The sequence below is a fragment of the Lepidochelys kempii genome, chromosome 10 (genome assembly GCF_965140265.1).
Source record: "Lepidochelys kempii isolate rLepKem1 chromosome 10, rLepKem1.hap2, whole genome shotgun sequence".
In the NCBI taxonomy this organism is placed as follows: Eukaryota; Metazoa; Chordata; order Testudines; family Cheloniidae; genus Lepidochelys; species Lepidochelys kempii.
In genome coordinates this window covers 38,846,825-38,860,963 of record NC_133265.1, presented here as the reverse complement: position 1 = coordinate 38,860,963, position 14,139 = coordinate 38,846,825, and the positions used below count along the sequence as shown (strand labels likewise).

Genomic DNA, 14,139 nt, shown 5'->3' with positions numbered 1-14,139 from the left:
TAAATCCTGGTGGTTCTTCTGTTGTTCGGCCTGCAAGGCAAGTAGGACCTGCAGCTCTGCGTGGTGGGACTGCTGGAAGGCCTGCAGGGTTTTCTGCAGCTCTTCTTGCTGTTTAGCTAGCCAACGCACAGTTCCCTCCATCCTTGGGTAGCCATGCACTGGCAGTGGTTTTGGATCCCGGATGAGCCCCCACGTGTAATGGGGTGCACGCCATGCCCTTCTGTTTCAGCCCTTCTCCCCCTCTGCTCAGAGACTCAGGGAAACTTCAGGCTAGTGCAACACCTGCGCTCTTTATTTGTCATCAAGTCCCCACCACTAGTTTCCACCTATATACAGGCTTTTTACAACAGCTTGGCCTACCACAAGGCTGGCCAGCAACAGACTAGGAGACTCCCGCCTCCCTCTGAGCATGCCCCGCCCCATTTGCTCTCTACTTCCTCCCAGCCTTATAGCTCCTGCTAACAAGGCTGGCAGGTGTGGTCTGTTACCAGGCAAGCATTAAGTTATCTACCCAGTCCCAGTTCAATCCCCCTGATTGGGGCTGGGGTGGCAGGAGCTGATTAAGACCTCTCTAGCAACACTCTGCCACACCTAGCCATTAGGCATTGGGCTGAGCCTGACAATTCCTTTCACACAGGCCACTGCACAGCATTGTGGAGGGGGTGGCCTCCACCAACCTCGGCTAGATCTTGAGCCAGCGTCCTAGGGTTCAGAAGCTCCAAATCCTCACTACCAATCTCTTGAGTATCCCTGTTACGCTATACAAAGCACACGAGATTTTTTATAGGGAAGAAGGCAAAACACCTCATTTATTGAGAATATAGCAGTTAGCATATGCTTTTCAGTCACACACACATGCACACAGTACTGCCAGTCGATGTTTATAGTTACCAGTCCAGAGTCTGGATTAATCTAGTGGCCAGCCAGATTGCTCACAGTGGGGAGCCAGGCTCTGTAGGTCGTGATCCAGTGCTGCTGGAGTAGTGGCAAGATGAACCCAAAGTCCCATGACAAAGCACCCTATTCTTATAGTGTTTTTTGTTGTTGAAGTTTATGGATTTTGCTGTGTCAGTCTGTGACTGGTTACTCCTTAATCGGTGTTATCTTCTGATGTTAACATTCTGAAGCACCTCCGAGAGAGCCATTCTGTCCTTTTGATTTAATTAATTGTTTTGTCTTTAGGGGTGCCAGCCTCCACCTAGGGGTCATCAATCTGCCTTCCCTCAGTCATGGATGCACATTGATGGTTTTTTGGTGTTGATAAGTCTGTTAAATTTCTTCACTCCTCCTCCCTTGACCATCTGGCTCCGACAATGGCTGTTGAGGTTCCTTCCCCACTCTGAACTCTAGGGGATGTTAGGGGATAACATCTAACAGATGTGGGGACCTGCATGAAAACCCCCTAAGCTTACTTTTACCAGCTTAGGTTAAAACTTCCCCAAGGTACAAACTATTTTACCTTTTGCCCTTGGACTTTCGCTGCCACCACCAAACGTCTAACCGGGTTTCTGGGAAAGAGTTGTTTGGAAACGTCTTTCCCCCCAAAATCCTCCCAACCCTTACACCCCACTTCCTGGAGAAGGTTTGGTAAAAATCCTCACTAATTTGCATAGGTGACCACAGACCCAAACCCTTGGATTTTAAGAACAATGAAAAAGCATTCAGTTTCTGAACAGAAGAATTTTAATAGAAGTAAAAAGAATCGCCTCTGTAAAATCAGGATGGTAAATACCTTACAAGGAAATTAGATTCAAAACATAGAGAATCCCTCTAGGCAAAACCTTAAGTTACAAAAAGACACAAAGACAGGAATATCCATTCCTTTCAGCACAGCTTATTTCCTCAGCCATTTAAAGAAATCATAATCTAACGCATATCTAGCTAGATTACTTACTAAGTTCTAAGACTCCAGTCCTGTTTTGTCCCCAGCAAAAGCATCACCCAGACAGACCCAGACCCTTTGTTTCATCCCCCCCCAGCTTTGAAAGTATCTTGTCTCCTCATTGGTCATTGTGGTCAGATGCCAGCAAGGTTATCCTAGCTTCTTAACCCTTTACAGGTGAAAGGGTTTTTCCTCTGGCCAGGAGGGATTTTAAAGGTGTTTACCCTTCCCTTTATATTTATGACAATGGCCTTCACACCTTATCTTTTTCTGATGCATGCATTCCTCATTCACACAAACAGTCTTTTACAGAGACCTTTGAGAATACAAACAGCAGTATTTTATATAGAGCGAAAAGACATTGTAAATTAAACCTTGCTAAATTTTATAACCAAAACAATTCACATTGAGGCCCAGGCCTTCAACGTTCTTCTAATCTACTTAACATAGACACAATACAGGATCTTGTCTCTTACTAACTAAAGCCTACAACAAAAAACTAAAAGGGCCCAATTTGTAAAGGGTGTGGGAAACAGAATCCCATAGTCCCAGAGGGTCATTCCTTTCTGCTATTCAAAAAGTGTGACTGGCAGGATAAAATCAACTTAAACATTTATTCTCATAGTACAATTATAAAATCCTGCTCTGACATATTCCCCTTTTGACCCTTCAAGAACAATTTTTGAGTGGGTCATATTTTATATAATTGTTTTATAGCCACATATTGAGAAGCAATTTGAGCTTGCGGTTGCAATTTAACAAACATTTTTTTTATTTAGCAACACATACATAACATTTTAATTAGGCAAATGCAGGATAATACCAATACAATTAGCAATAGATGAAGCATGATTGATAGCATGCCTTTAGAGGTGGGAGACCAAACCATAAAAACATCATATCAGTGATATGCAGTAAGCTCCCTTTTAGCATTAGCAATTTTAATTATATTTTTATTTGTATGTGTTATTTGGAGAACTTGCTTTTTTGCATATTTTTGTTTTTCTTTTTTTTTTAAATTGCGTTACTTTGGCTTTTAAAAGCAGATGACATATGGAGAAATTAACCAAGGGGGCAATCACGGTACTTTGGGCTTTTTTTTAGCTTAGGAAGGTAATAAGTGTGGTTCTTAGTATATAAAATGCTTGCATTGCATCTACACTTATTTACCGGTAGCTGGCTAATACTGTCATTCTCCCAAAATATTATTTCCCAGGATACAACACATACACATTGTCCATTATATACCACACGGGTTATATTTTTTAGTTTATTTTAGACACATATGCCTAGTGATGTGTCCCTACTGCATGGTTCTATGGTGGCAGGCAGGGAGAGGCATACCCATTTGCAAAGGTCCCACTCTGTACACTATTGTGTATTTAATAATATTTTCTTTTTTTCCAGCCCACTGCCCCATAATGCAAGGTAACCAGAAAGATCCCATGGCCATTTTCAGTAGTGGACTGACTTTTTATAGCTTTGCCTCCACAGATTGTTGATGGGCAATTTTAACAATCATTTTTTCTAGGAACAATTCAGGCTTAACCTTACTGGAGACGTACTGTATTTCTTCATGTTTATAGATATTAAATAAAGATTTTTGTTGTTCTTTTAAAAGGTGTTCCAGTACTTTTAACATTTTTTGATATTACCCAGAACATTTCATGTTCAAGTGATGCTAAACTGAGAATCTGCATTTCAGTGCATCCCATGGCTAAGGCAGTTTTATTTTCCAATTTTAGCTGTTTCTGTGATGTTCATAAGGTGAACCCTAAGTCCCACTTCCCCATCCCAGGCATAAATACTGTACTGGTATTTCCTAGTGGCCTCAGAATTCGATTTGTATTTTTATTGTACGATTTTAGAATCATAGAATATCAGGGTTGGAAGGGACCTCAGGAGGTCATCTAGTCCAATCCCCTGCTCAAAGCAGGACCAATCCCCAACTAAAGCATCCCAGCCAAGGCTTTGTCAAGCCTGACCTTAAAAACTTCTCAGGAAGGAGATTCCACCACCTCCCTAGGTAACTCATTCCAGTTCTTCACCACCCTCCTAGTGAAAAAGTTTTTCCTAATATCCAACCTAAACCTCCCCCACTGCAACTTGAGACCATTACTCCTTGTTCTGTCATCTGCTACCACTGAGAACAGTCTAGATGCATCCTCTTTGGAATCCCCTTTCAGGTAGTTGAAAGCAGCTATCAAATCCCCCCTCATTCTTCTCTTCCGCAGACTAAACAATCCCAGTTCCCTCAGCCTCTCCTCATAAGTCATGTGTTCCAGTCCCCTAATCATTTTTGTTGCCCTCTGCTGGACGTTTCCCAGTTTTTCCACATCCTTCTTATAGTGTGGGGCCCAAAACTGGACACTATACTCCAGATGAGGCCTCACCAAAGTCGAATAGAGGGGAACGATCACGTCCCTGGATCTGCTGGCAATGCCCCTACTTATACAGCCCAAAATGCCATTGGCCTTCTTGGCAACAAGGGCACACTGTTGACTCATATCCAGCTTCTTGTCCACTGTAACCCTTAGGTCCTTTTCTGCAGAACTGCTGCCTAGCCATTCGGTCCCTAGTCTGTAGTGGTGCATGGGATTCTTCTGTCCTAAGAGCAGGACTCTGCACTTGTCCTTGTTGTACCTCATCAGATTTCTTTTGGCCCAATCCTCTAATTTGTCTAGGGCCCTCTGTATCCTATCGCTACCCTCCGGTGTATCTACCTCTCCTCCCAGTTTAGTGTCATCTGCAAACTTGCTGAGGGTGCAATCCACACCATCCTCCAGATCATTAATGAAGATATTGAACAAAACCAGCTGGAGGACCGACACGTGGGGCACTCCACTTGATACCGGCTGCCAACTAGACATGGAGCCATTGATCACTACCCGTTGAGCCTGACAATCTAGCCAGCTTTCTATCTACCTTATAGTCCATTCATCTAGCCCATAGTTCTTTAACTTGCTGGCAAGAATACTGTGGGAGACAGTGTCAAAAGCTTTGCCAAAGTCAAGGAACAACACGTCCACTGCTTTCCCCTCATCCACAGAGCCAGTTATCCCGAACCACTTCTTTCTTTACAGAGGGCTGGTCACCTCCTCCCCATGCTTGGCTGCCAAGTGCAGTAGTCTGGGAGCTGACCTTGTTCATGAAGACAGGCAAAAAAAGCATTGAGTACATTAGCTTTTTCCACATCCTTTGTCACTAGGTTGCCTCCCTCATTCAGTAAGGGGCCCACAATTTCCTTGACTTTCTTCTTGTTGCTAACGTACCTGAAGAAACCCTTCTTGTTACTCTCTTGCTAGCTGCACCTCCAGGTGTGATTTGGCCTTCCTGATTTCACTCCTGCATGCCCGAGCAATATTTTTATACTCTTCTCTGGTCATTTGTCCAATCTTCCACTTCTTGTAAGCTTCTTTTTTGTGTTTAAGATCAGCAAGGATTTCACTGTTAAGCCAAGCTGGTTGCCTGCCATATTTACTATTCTTTCTACACATCGGGATGGTTTGTCCCTGTAACCTCAATAAGGATTCTTTAAAATTCTTTAAGAGGATTTCTGGTTCCCTGATGGGGATCCACGATTGATTAGTTAGGAGGGAAATATTTTTGACCCCCAGGGAAGAGATTGCAGTGGGCTCCGCCAAGGTATTTTTAAATATCTGGGACATACAGGCCCCCAAGAACAGGGACTGCCAAACCTTATACTGAGGTTTTATGGATTTGGAGGGCAGTAGTGGTCGAGCAGAGTCTTACGTTCCGAATCCCAGAAGTTCTTTTCTGTAAAAAGTTCAAGACATTATTATTGATGTAAAAAGGTTAATTTGTGAAACATGTACCCATTTTAATTTTCCATCCTTTTTAATATGGTATACCAGTGGGCTGAGGCAGTCCACTATGGAATAGGGTTCTGTTCATTTTGATTTCAGTGAGTGGCCCATTTTTTTAAAATTTGAGATACATGACTTGATCCCATTTCCCACAGGACTGTTTTAGAATGCCTTTGTGCATGGATTTTTTTATTTATTTGTTTGATGGCTTGATTGACCCTATATTAAAGAGTGGTTTTATTTTTTTGCAGTTGTTTAAGCCACTGCAAATATTCACACTGTGTTACATTAGGGATCTCTTTCTGATTTTGTATTAGGTGGCTAGGGTCAATCATAAGGTGCATTGAGTGTCCAAACATGATTTGAAAAAGCTGCTGCGGATAGCTGCTAGAATTAGAGGCAGCTTGTTTGGCCAAACATTTCTTACACAGGTGCTGCCACTATTTGCCCACACTCCTATATCCTTCAGAGTTGGGTCTCACATAGAATATACCACCTGAACATATTTCTTTATGAATATTTTTTACCTTTATAACTCTTTTGTGCCCATGCTCATGCTGGGACTTACAAAACACAAAAGTCTGTACCCACTAAAAAGAACTCTGCCTGACAGAGCAGGAGGGGGAAACTCTAAGCCCCCTACCTTTTGGGCTTGATTTTGCCATGACCGAGGGTATATTCATTTATGCAATTTTTCCCCGACAGATGGGTAGGAGCGAGGATTGCCTCCAGAGCCCCGCTGCTGGAGCCCCGGGGTAGCAGCTGCAGGGGCTCTGGAGCTATTTAAAGGGCCTGGGGCTCCTCTGCTTCTACCGCCCGGGCCCTTTAAATAGCCACTGGAGCCCCACCACTGCTACTTCAGGGCTCCGGCGGCTATTTAAAGGACCGGGGCAGTAGAAGCAGGGGAGCCGCGGGCCCTTTAAATAGCCCCCGGAGCCCTGGGGTAGTGGGGGCTCCAGGGGCTATTTAAAGGGCCGGGGCTCCAGCTGCCTCTGCCACTCCGGTCCTTTAAATAGCTGCTGGAGCTCCGCCGTTTCCCCAGGGCTCCAGCGGCTATTTAAAGGGCCAGGGCGGTAGAAGAGGGGAGCCCCCAGAACCCCAAGCTGCTGCTGCTACCCTGGGGGGGGCAGTTACCTTACAGGGAGGGCTGGGGCTGGCTCTGACCCCCTCAACCCCAGCCCCTTCCGCCCTAGGCCCCGCCCCTTCCAGGGGCCAGAGCTGGCCCCAGAGTACTGGTAAGTCACTCAACTTACTTTCACCCCTGACTCTAACCCTCCCCCTTATGGCCTGGCACCTCTACAACTGGGGGTGTATATATCGAGACAGTTTGTATGTATCTTATCTGTATAGTTTTCCCCGACCGACGGGTCAGAGTGAGGACTCTAATCCTCCCCCTATTGCCTGACCCTGCTACGATTGTGGGTATACCCACCTTCAATTATTTCTCCCCCAGCAGTCCGGGGTGGAGAGAGGAATGCTAAACCTTTCTCCTTTTTTTTTAGCTCTGCTATGACCGAGGATGTGTATACCTTTTAATCATCAAAATTCTCAGTTCACAGAATACTAACAGTGAATACAATATTAACCACAAATGGTTCCCTCTTTACTCTCTATGTATCTCTATGACCAGGGGTGTGCACACCTGAATGACTGATCACTTTTGAGTGTATGGTATACCTTTTAGCAGTATTCTCAACAATTACAACACATTATTCTTCCCCCTTTCACAATTTGCCACCAAAAATGTTATGCTATACAAAGCACATGAGATCCTTTAAAGGGGAGAAGGCAAAACGCTGCATTTATTGAGAATACAGCAGTTAGCATATGCTTTTCAGTCACACATACACACATGCACACAGTACTGCCAGTCGATGTTTATAGTTACCAGTCCAGAGTCTGGATTAATCTAGTGGCCAGCCAGATTGGTCACAGAGGGGAGCCAGGCTCTGTCAGTCGCAATCCGATGCTCCTGGAGCAGTGGCAAGATGAACCCAAAGTCCCATGGCAAAGCACCCTGTTCTTATAGTCTTTTTCGTTGTTGAAGTTTATGGATTTTGCTGTGTCAGTCTGTGACTGGTTACTCCTTAATCGATGTTATCTTCTGATGTTAACATTCCAAAGCACCTCTGAAAGGGCCATTCTGTCCTTTTGATTTAATTAATTATTTTGTCTTTAGGGGTGCCAGCCTCCACCTCAGGGTCATCAATCTGCATTCCCTCAGTCATGGATGCACATTGATGGTTCTTTGGCATCGATAAGTCTGTTAAATTTCTTTACTCCTCCTCCCCCCTTAGAATCATAGAATCATAGAATCATAGAATATCAGGGTTGGAAGGGACCTCAGGAGGTCATCTAGTCCAACCCCCTGCTCAAAAGCAGGACCGATCCCCAATTAAATCATCCCAGCCAGGGCTTAGAATCATAGAATCATAGAATATCAGGGTTGGAAGGGACCCCAGAAGGTCATCTAGTCCAACCCCCTGCTCAAAGCAGGACCAATTCCCAGTTAAATAATCCCAGCCAGGGCTTTGTCAAGCCTGACCTTAAAAACCTCTAAGGAAGGAGATTCTACCACCTCCCTAGGTAACGCATTCCAGTGTTTCACCACCCTCTTAGTGAAAAAGTTTTTCCTAATATCCAATCTAAACCTCCCCCACTGCAACTTGAGACCATTACTCCTCGTTCTGTCATCTGCTACCATTGAGAACAGTCTAGAGCCATCCTCTTTGGAACCCCCTTTCAGGTAGTTGAAAGCAGCTATCAAATCCCCCCTCATTCTTCTCTTCTGCAGGCTAAACAATCCCAGCTCCCTCAGCCTCTCCTCATAACTCATGTGTTCCAGTCCAATAATCATTTTTGTTGCCCTTCGCTGGACTCTCTCCAATTTATCCACATCCTTCTTGAAGTGTGGGGCCCAAAACTGGACACAGTACTCCAGATGAGGCCTCACCAATGTCGAATAGAGGGGAACGATCACGTCCCTGGATCTGCTGGCAATGCCCCTACTTATACATCCCAAAATGCCATTGGCCTTCTTGGCAACAAGGGCACACTGCTGACTCATATCCAGCTTCTCGTCCACTGTCACCCCTAGGTCCTTTTCCGCAGAACTGCTGCCTAGCCATTCGGTCCCTAGTCTGTAGCTGTGCATTGGGTTCTTCCGTCCTAAGTGCAGGACCCTGCACTTATCCTTATTAAACCTCATCAGATTCCTTTTGGCCCAATCTTCCAATTGGTCTAGGTCCTTCTGTATCCTATCCCTCCCCTCCAGCGTATCTACCACTCCTCCCAGTTTAGTATCATCCGCAAATTTCCCTTGACCATCTGGCTCCAACAATGGCACTCATACCTTATCTTTTTCTGATGCATGCATTTCTCATTCACAGAAACAGTCTTTTACAAAGACCTTTAAAAATACAAACAGCAGTATTTTATATCAAGCAAAAAAACACTGTAAATTAAACCTTGCTAAATTTTATAACCAAAACAATTCACATTGAGGCCCAGAACTTCAACGTTATACTTAACATAAACACAATACAAAATCCTGTCTCTTACTAACTAAACCTTAAAACAAAAAACTAAAAGGGCCCAATTTGTAATGAGTATGGAAAACAAAATCCCATAGTCCCAAAGGGTCATTCCTTTCTGGTATTCAAAAAGATGGGGAAGGGATAGCTCAGTGGTTTGAGCATTGTCCTGTTAAACCCAGGGTTATGAGTTCAATCCTTGAGGGGGCCATTCAGGGATCTGGGGCAAAAATTGCGGATTGGTCCTGTTTTGAGCAGGGGGGTTAGACTAGGTGACCTCCTGAGGTCCCTTGCAACCCTGATATTCTATGATTCTAAGGGTAACTGGCAAAATAAAATAAAATTATACATTAATTCTCATAGTACAATTATAAAATCCTGCTCCTACATCCCTGTTCCTCCCCAACCCTTTTGTGGATAACACCTAAGGACTTTCTAAGGTGGAGTAGACTGTCCGTTTCAGGTGAGCTGTCACCTCCCCTAGCATGCAATGTGCCTGGATACATCAGGAAATGCACACACAGCAGAATACTTACAAGAAGTAGCAGTAAAAGCTATAACAAACTGTGAAAAAAAATTCAAATGTCTAGTACACAGCTTGGTCACAGACAATACTGCAAATGTATCCAAGATGAGAAGAAATTACTTAGAAGAGAGTGAAGAGAGTCCCAAGCTAATAACATATGGTTGCAGTGCTTATTTGATGCACCTCCTAGCCAAAGACGTCAGTGTCCCAGAAATAAAGGCTAATGTTGTTGAAATGGCAAAATACTTCCATAACAATCACTTTGCAGCAGCTGCTCTTAAAAAAGTGGGAGGAACCAAGCTAACTCTCCCACAAGGCGTGCGATGGAACTCAGTAGTGGACTGTTTTGAGCACTATATAAAGAACTGGCCTAATCTGATGACAGTTTGTGAACAAAATAATAAAAAAATAGCTGGCCTGGTCACAGCCAAAGTTCTCAACATGGGGCTTAAGAGAAATATTGAACACATGCTGAGTGCCCTGAAGCCTGTTTCTGTAGCCTTGAACAAAATGCAGGGAAACAGCTGTTTTATTCCTGATGCTGTTGAAATTTGGAAGGAACTGAGTGAGGTCTTAAAAAAAGAAATATGCAATGACAGAGTTCAATTACAAGCATTAAAAAAACGAATGGGACAAGCACTATCTCCAGCTCATTTTCTTGCAAATATTCTCAATACTTGGTACCAGGGTCAAATCTTAACTGCTGAAGAAGAGGTTATTCCAGCCCACAGCTCTCTACATTCATATTTGTGCATTCTGTAATACAGTTCTGGAATAACCCCCTTCCACCTGTGTTACTGTTAAAAGGCAGCTCTCCCCAGACTTCTTTTTAGACACAAGTTCAGAGATTTACACTACCTGAGTTATAGAAAAGAGACCCTTGAGAAAGTCCCTTGGATCTACCAGCACCAGCACCTCATTTTCCTCTTCAGCCTTCACCAGGGGACTATCCTAGGGGAACAAAGACAACTTCTCATGGGATAAGGGCAATCATTTTTCACTTTTTGAAATTGGGATGTGCTCAAAATGAAATTAAATTGGGTGGGTCTCAGCCCAGTCATACCATCTGGAATGGAAAGAGGTAATGGCTGAAGTTAGAGCTGAAAAAGCCATATGGCTTGATTAAAAGGCAGATCATACAGAGCACTGAGGGTGCAGGGAACAGAGCAGGACAATTACAAAACTCATGAACCTAGACAGAGATGTTGAAACTGGACTTGGCTGTGCTGCAGTCTGTGTTACAGCATCACCTAATTCAGCTTACTGGGGACAACAGCCACTTATTCACAGATGGGAAGGTCCAGATCAAGGTGGGAAAGCAAGCAAAAGGTTCACACTACATCTGGATTGCACACCACATCACTGGGTCACAGCTCCAGCCAGCTTTTCTCCCACAACATTTAATGGGTTACTCAGAGAACCAGTCATCCAAGTACAGGACTGACCTCAACTCACCAACCTGAAATCCTTGCAGTAGGACACGGGAGAGAATAATGCCACTGTACTGATCATTACATCTTATTGGCAAGGTTCCCCATCTCCTGCTATGGTGGCATTTGGTATCAGAGAGAAGGTAACTTCACACCCTAGGATTTCCATCAGCCTATGTTCAGAAACAGCCACCGGATTTTCTAAAGAGCTCAAAGGCTTCATTCAGCAGCAAGGGAGCCTGCAGCTGGCCCGGTCTGTCTTCCCCAGCAATGCAGTTCACATCCTCAGCAGCCATCAAGAATGCTTTGCAAACACAGAGTTTGTTTTAGAAATCTTTTTCTATATGAAACCTCTCCACAATCAATGACTCACTCTGACCTCCATCATGTTTGCTGCAGAGATTCATAGTCCATCCTGGATGTGTATGTGCTTAGGACAATGACACCCAGTTGCATGAAAGTCACTCACTTTGAAATAAACGATAGGACAATCAGACTCAACTCCATTCCCTGAACTAACAGTGGTCACACAGAATTTATATATCTGAGGCTGATGACCCCATAGCCCTGCCTAGAAAGGCTACTGGAAATGACAGCACTAATAATTAATGCAATTTAAAACTTCTTTCCCACAGCATAGCTGTTGCCAGTTTAAATTTATAAGGCATATGAGGAGGCCCCTCAGGGAAGAGAGGACAAATTGGATTCAGATAATCACAGTACTGGAGAAACTGTTAGGAGTGTTTCTCCTCCAGGATATGCTGCAGGGAACTTCCTGAGACTCAATGTAGTATTTACATTCCAAGGAACCAAAAGCCTCCATCAAAGCATCTGATCCAGGATCTTCTAGTAGACCTGAAGGGAGAGAGAGAACAGGCCAGACATCAGGTGAGGAAAGGGAGTGGTAATAAATAGCAACTAAAACCCACACAAAGAAGAGAAATGATTGATATAAAATCATGACTAATGTGGAGAAAGTAAATAAGGAAGTGTTATTTACTCCTCAAAACACAAGAACTAGGGGTCACCAAACAAAATTAATAGGCAACAGGTTTAAAACAAACAAAAGGAAGTATTTCTTCACACAACGCACAGTCAACTTGTGGAACCTTTTGCCAGAGGATGTTGTGAAGGCCAAGACTATAACGGGGTTCAAAAAAGAACTAGATAAATTCATGGAGGATAGGTCCATCAATGGCTATTAGTCAGGGATGGGCAGGGATGGTGTCCCTAGCCTCTGTTTGCCAGAAGCTGGGAATGGGCGACAGGGGATGGATCACTTGATGATGACCTGTTCTATTCATTCCCTCTGGGGCACCTGGGATTGGACACTGTCAGAAGGCAGGATACTGGGCTAGATGGGCCTTTGGTCTGACCCAGTATGACCGTTCTTATCATTATTTCAAGCCTGAACACTGAATAGCAGGTCTCTGAATACAGCATGCTGCATGTCACATGATTATCTCATAGAGAAATTTACAACACACTTAATTACAATCAGCACAAGTAGGGACACCAATACTTAATGTTGCCTTATTCTTTCCCTTAGAAGACCCCATTTACAGTTGTTTATAACTTTGCCAATCTTAAATCATACAGAGATGAAATTTTTCACATCTGGAGCCTGTCTCAGGCTGACTTTATATGGGAAGTTTCAGCAAAAGTGGTTCAGCCATTTCCAAGAACAAGACTAGGGAAAAATACATTGTTATCCATATTAGAAATTTTCCTATAACCATTTTCATTGAGAAGCTCTTATGCCCCATCCTTCATCACAGGGGCTTGAAATTTGGTAGGAGTGTTACCCTAGGTGTCAGAGACACGCCTTTTGCTATTCTTGTGAAAATTCACCCAATTTGGCCAAGTAATAAGCCTCAAAAAAAAAAGTCACAATTAGCACATGCTCATTAGAGACCTGTCTGAATTTGGCACCTAAGTATTTCCAAAGATTCCCTCTACCTTGAGCATTCTTCATCTCCCCACTGTTCCTACATGGCCAATGAGCTATGCATATGCCATCCCTGCGGAACAACTGAGCATGCTCCCTCCTGTGGCTGACCAGGACCTTCCCTGCAATTTCTGTGGAACACTGTGCCACAGGAACCAAGCCCTGTTTTTCCTGTGCCCTCAATGTTCTCCCTGTTGGCAGCCAGGCACCAAAGAGGAAGGGGAGGAAGCCACCTGATTCTAATGCAGAGAGGTGAGGAACAAGAAGGGTGGGGAGGACAGAGGCAGGAGCAAAGTAGGAGGGGAAGATAGGAGCATGGGGGATATTGGCCAAAGATGGGGTGAAACAGGCAGGAGCTGGGAGGAATAGCATCAGGGGGAGAAAGTGGGAGGAGCTGGAAAGGGTTGACAGAGAAAAGTTGGAGGAGACACAGGCAGAAGAGTTACCACTAAAGCAGGGGTGGGCAAACTTTTTGGCCTGAGGGGCACATCGGGTTTCCGAAACTGTATGGAGTGTCAGGTAGGGAAGGCTGTGCCTCCCAAACAGCCTGGCCCCTTCCCCCTATCCACCCCCTCCCACTTCCCGTCCCCTGTCTGCCCCCATCAGAACCTCCGACCCATCCAACCCCCCTGCTCCTTGTCCCCTGACCGCCCCCTTCCAGGATCCCCTGTCCCTATCCGCCCCCCCCGGGACTCCACCCCTTATCCAACCCCCCCCTTCTCCCTGTCCCCTGACTGCTCCAACCCCTATCCACACCCCCCACGACAGGCCCCCCGGGACTCCCATGCCTATCCAACCCCCCTTGTTCCCCGTCCCCTTACCGTCCCCCACCAGAACCTCCACCCCATCCAACCGCCCCCTGTTCCCTGTCCCCTGACTGCCTCCCGGAACCCCCTGCCCATTATCCACCCCCCCACACACTCCCCGCCCCCTTACCATGCTGCTCAGAGCAGCAGGACTGGCAGCCGCCCCGCCTGGCTGGAGCCAGCCACG

General features: G+C 44.9%; 1 protein-coding gene and 1 long non-coding RNA gene across 9 annotated transcripts in view; one reads left to right on the top strand and one right to left on the bottom strand.

Annotated features, from left to right (window-relative positions):
• Positions 1-14,139, top strand: part of SPSB3 (splA/ryanodine receptor domain and SOCS box containing 3) — a 44,372-nt gene that overhangs the window by 25,688 nt on the left and 4,545 nt on the right. The window contains exon 8 of one of the 8 annotated variants that reach the window (XM_073363014.1): positions 7,212-7,853. The exons of the other annotated variants lie outside the window; for them this stretch is intronic. Coding sequence (XP_073219115.1) covers positions 7,212-7,245 — 34 coding nt within the window. The 3' untranslated portion in view covers positions 7,246-7,853. Of the gene's footprint in view, positions 1-7,211; positions 7,854-14,139 lie in introns of those variants that run through there. 8 annotated transcript variants of the gene reach the window in all.
• LOC140918487 (uncharacterized) lies at positions 784-12,749 on the bottom strand. The gene is made up of 3 exons (XR_012161204.1): positions 11,214-12,749; positions 10,627-10,719; positions 784-5,659 (listed from the first exon to the last, which is right to left on the bottom strand). It is a non-coding gene; the product is annotated as an uncharacterized lncRNA (long non-coding RNA).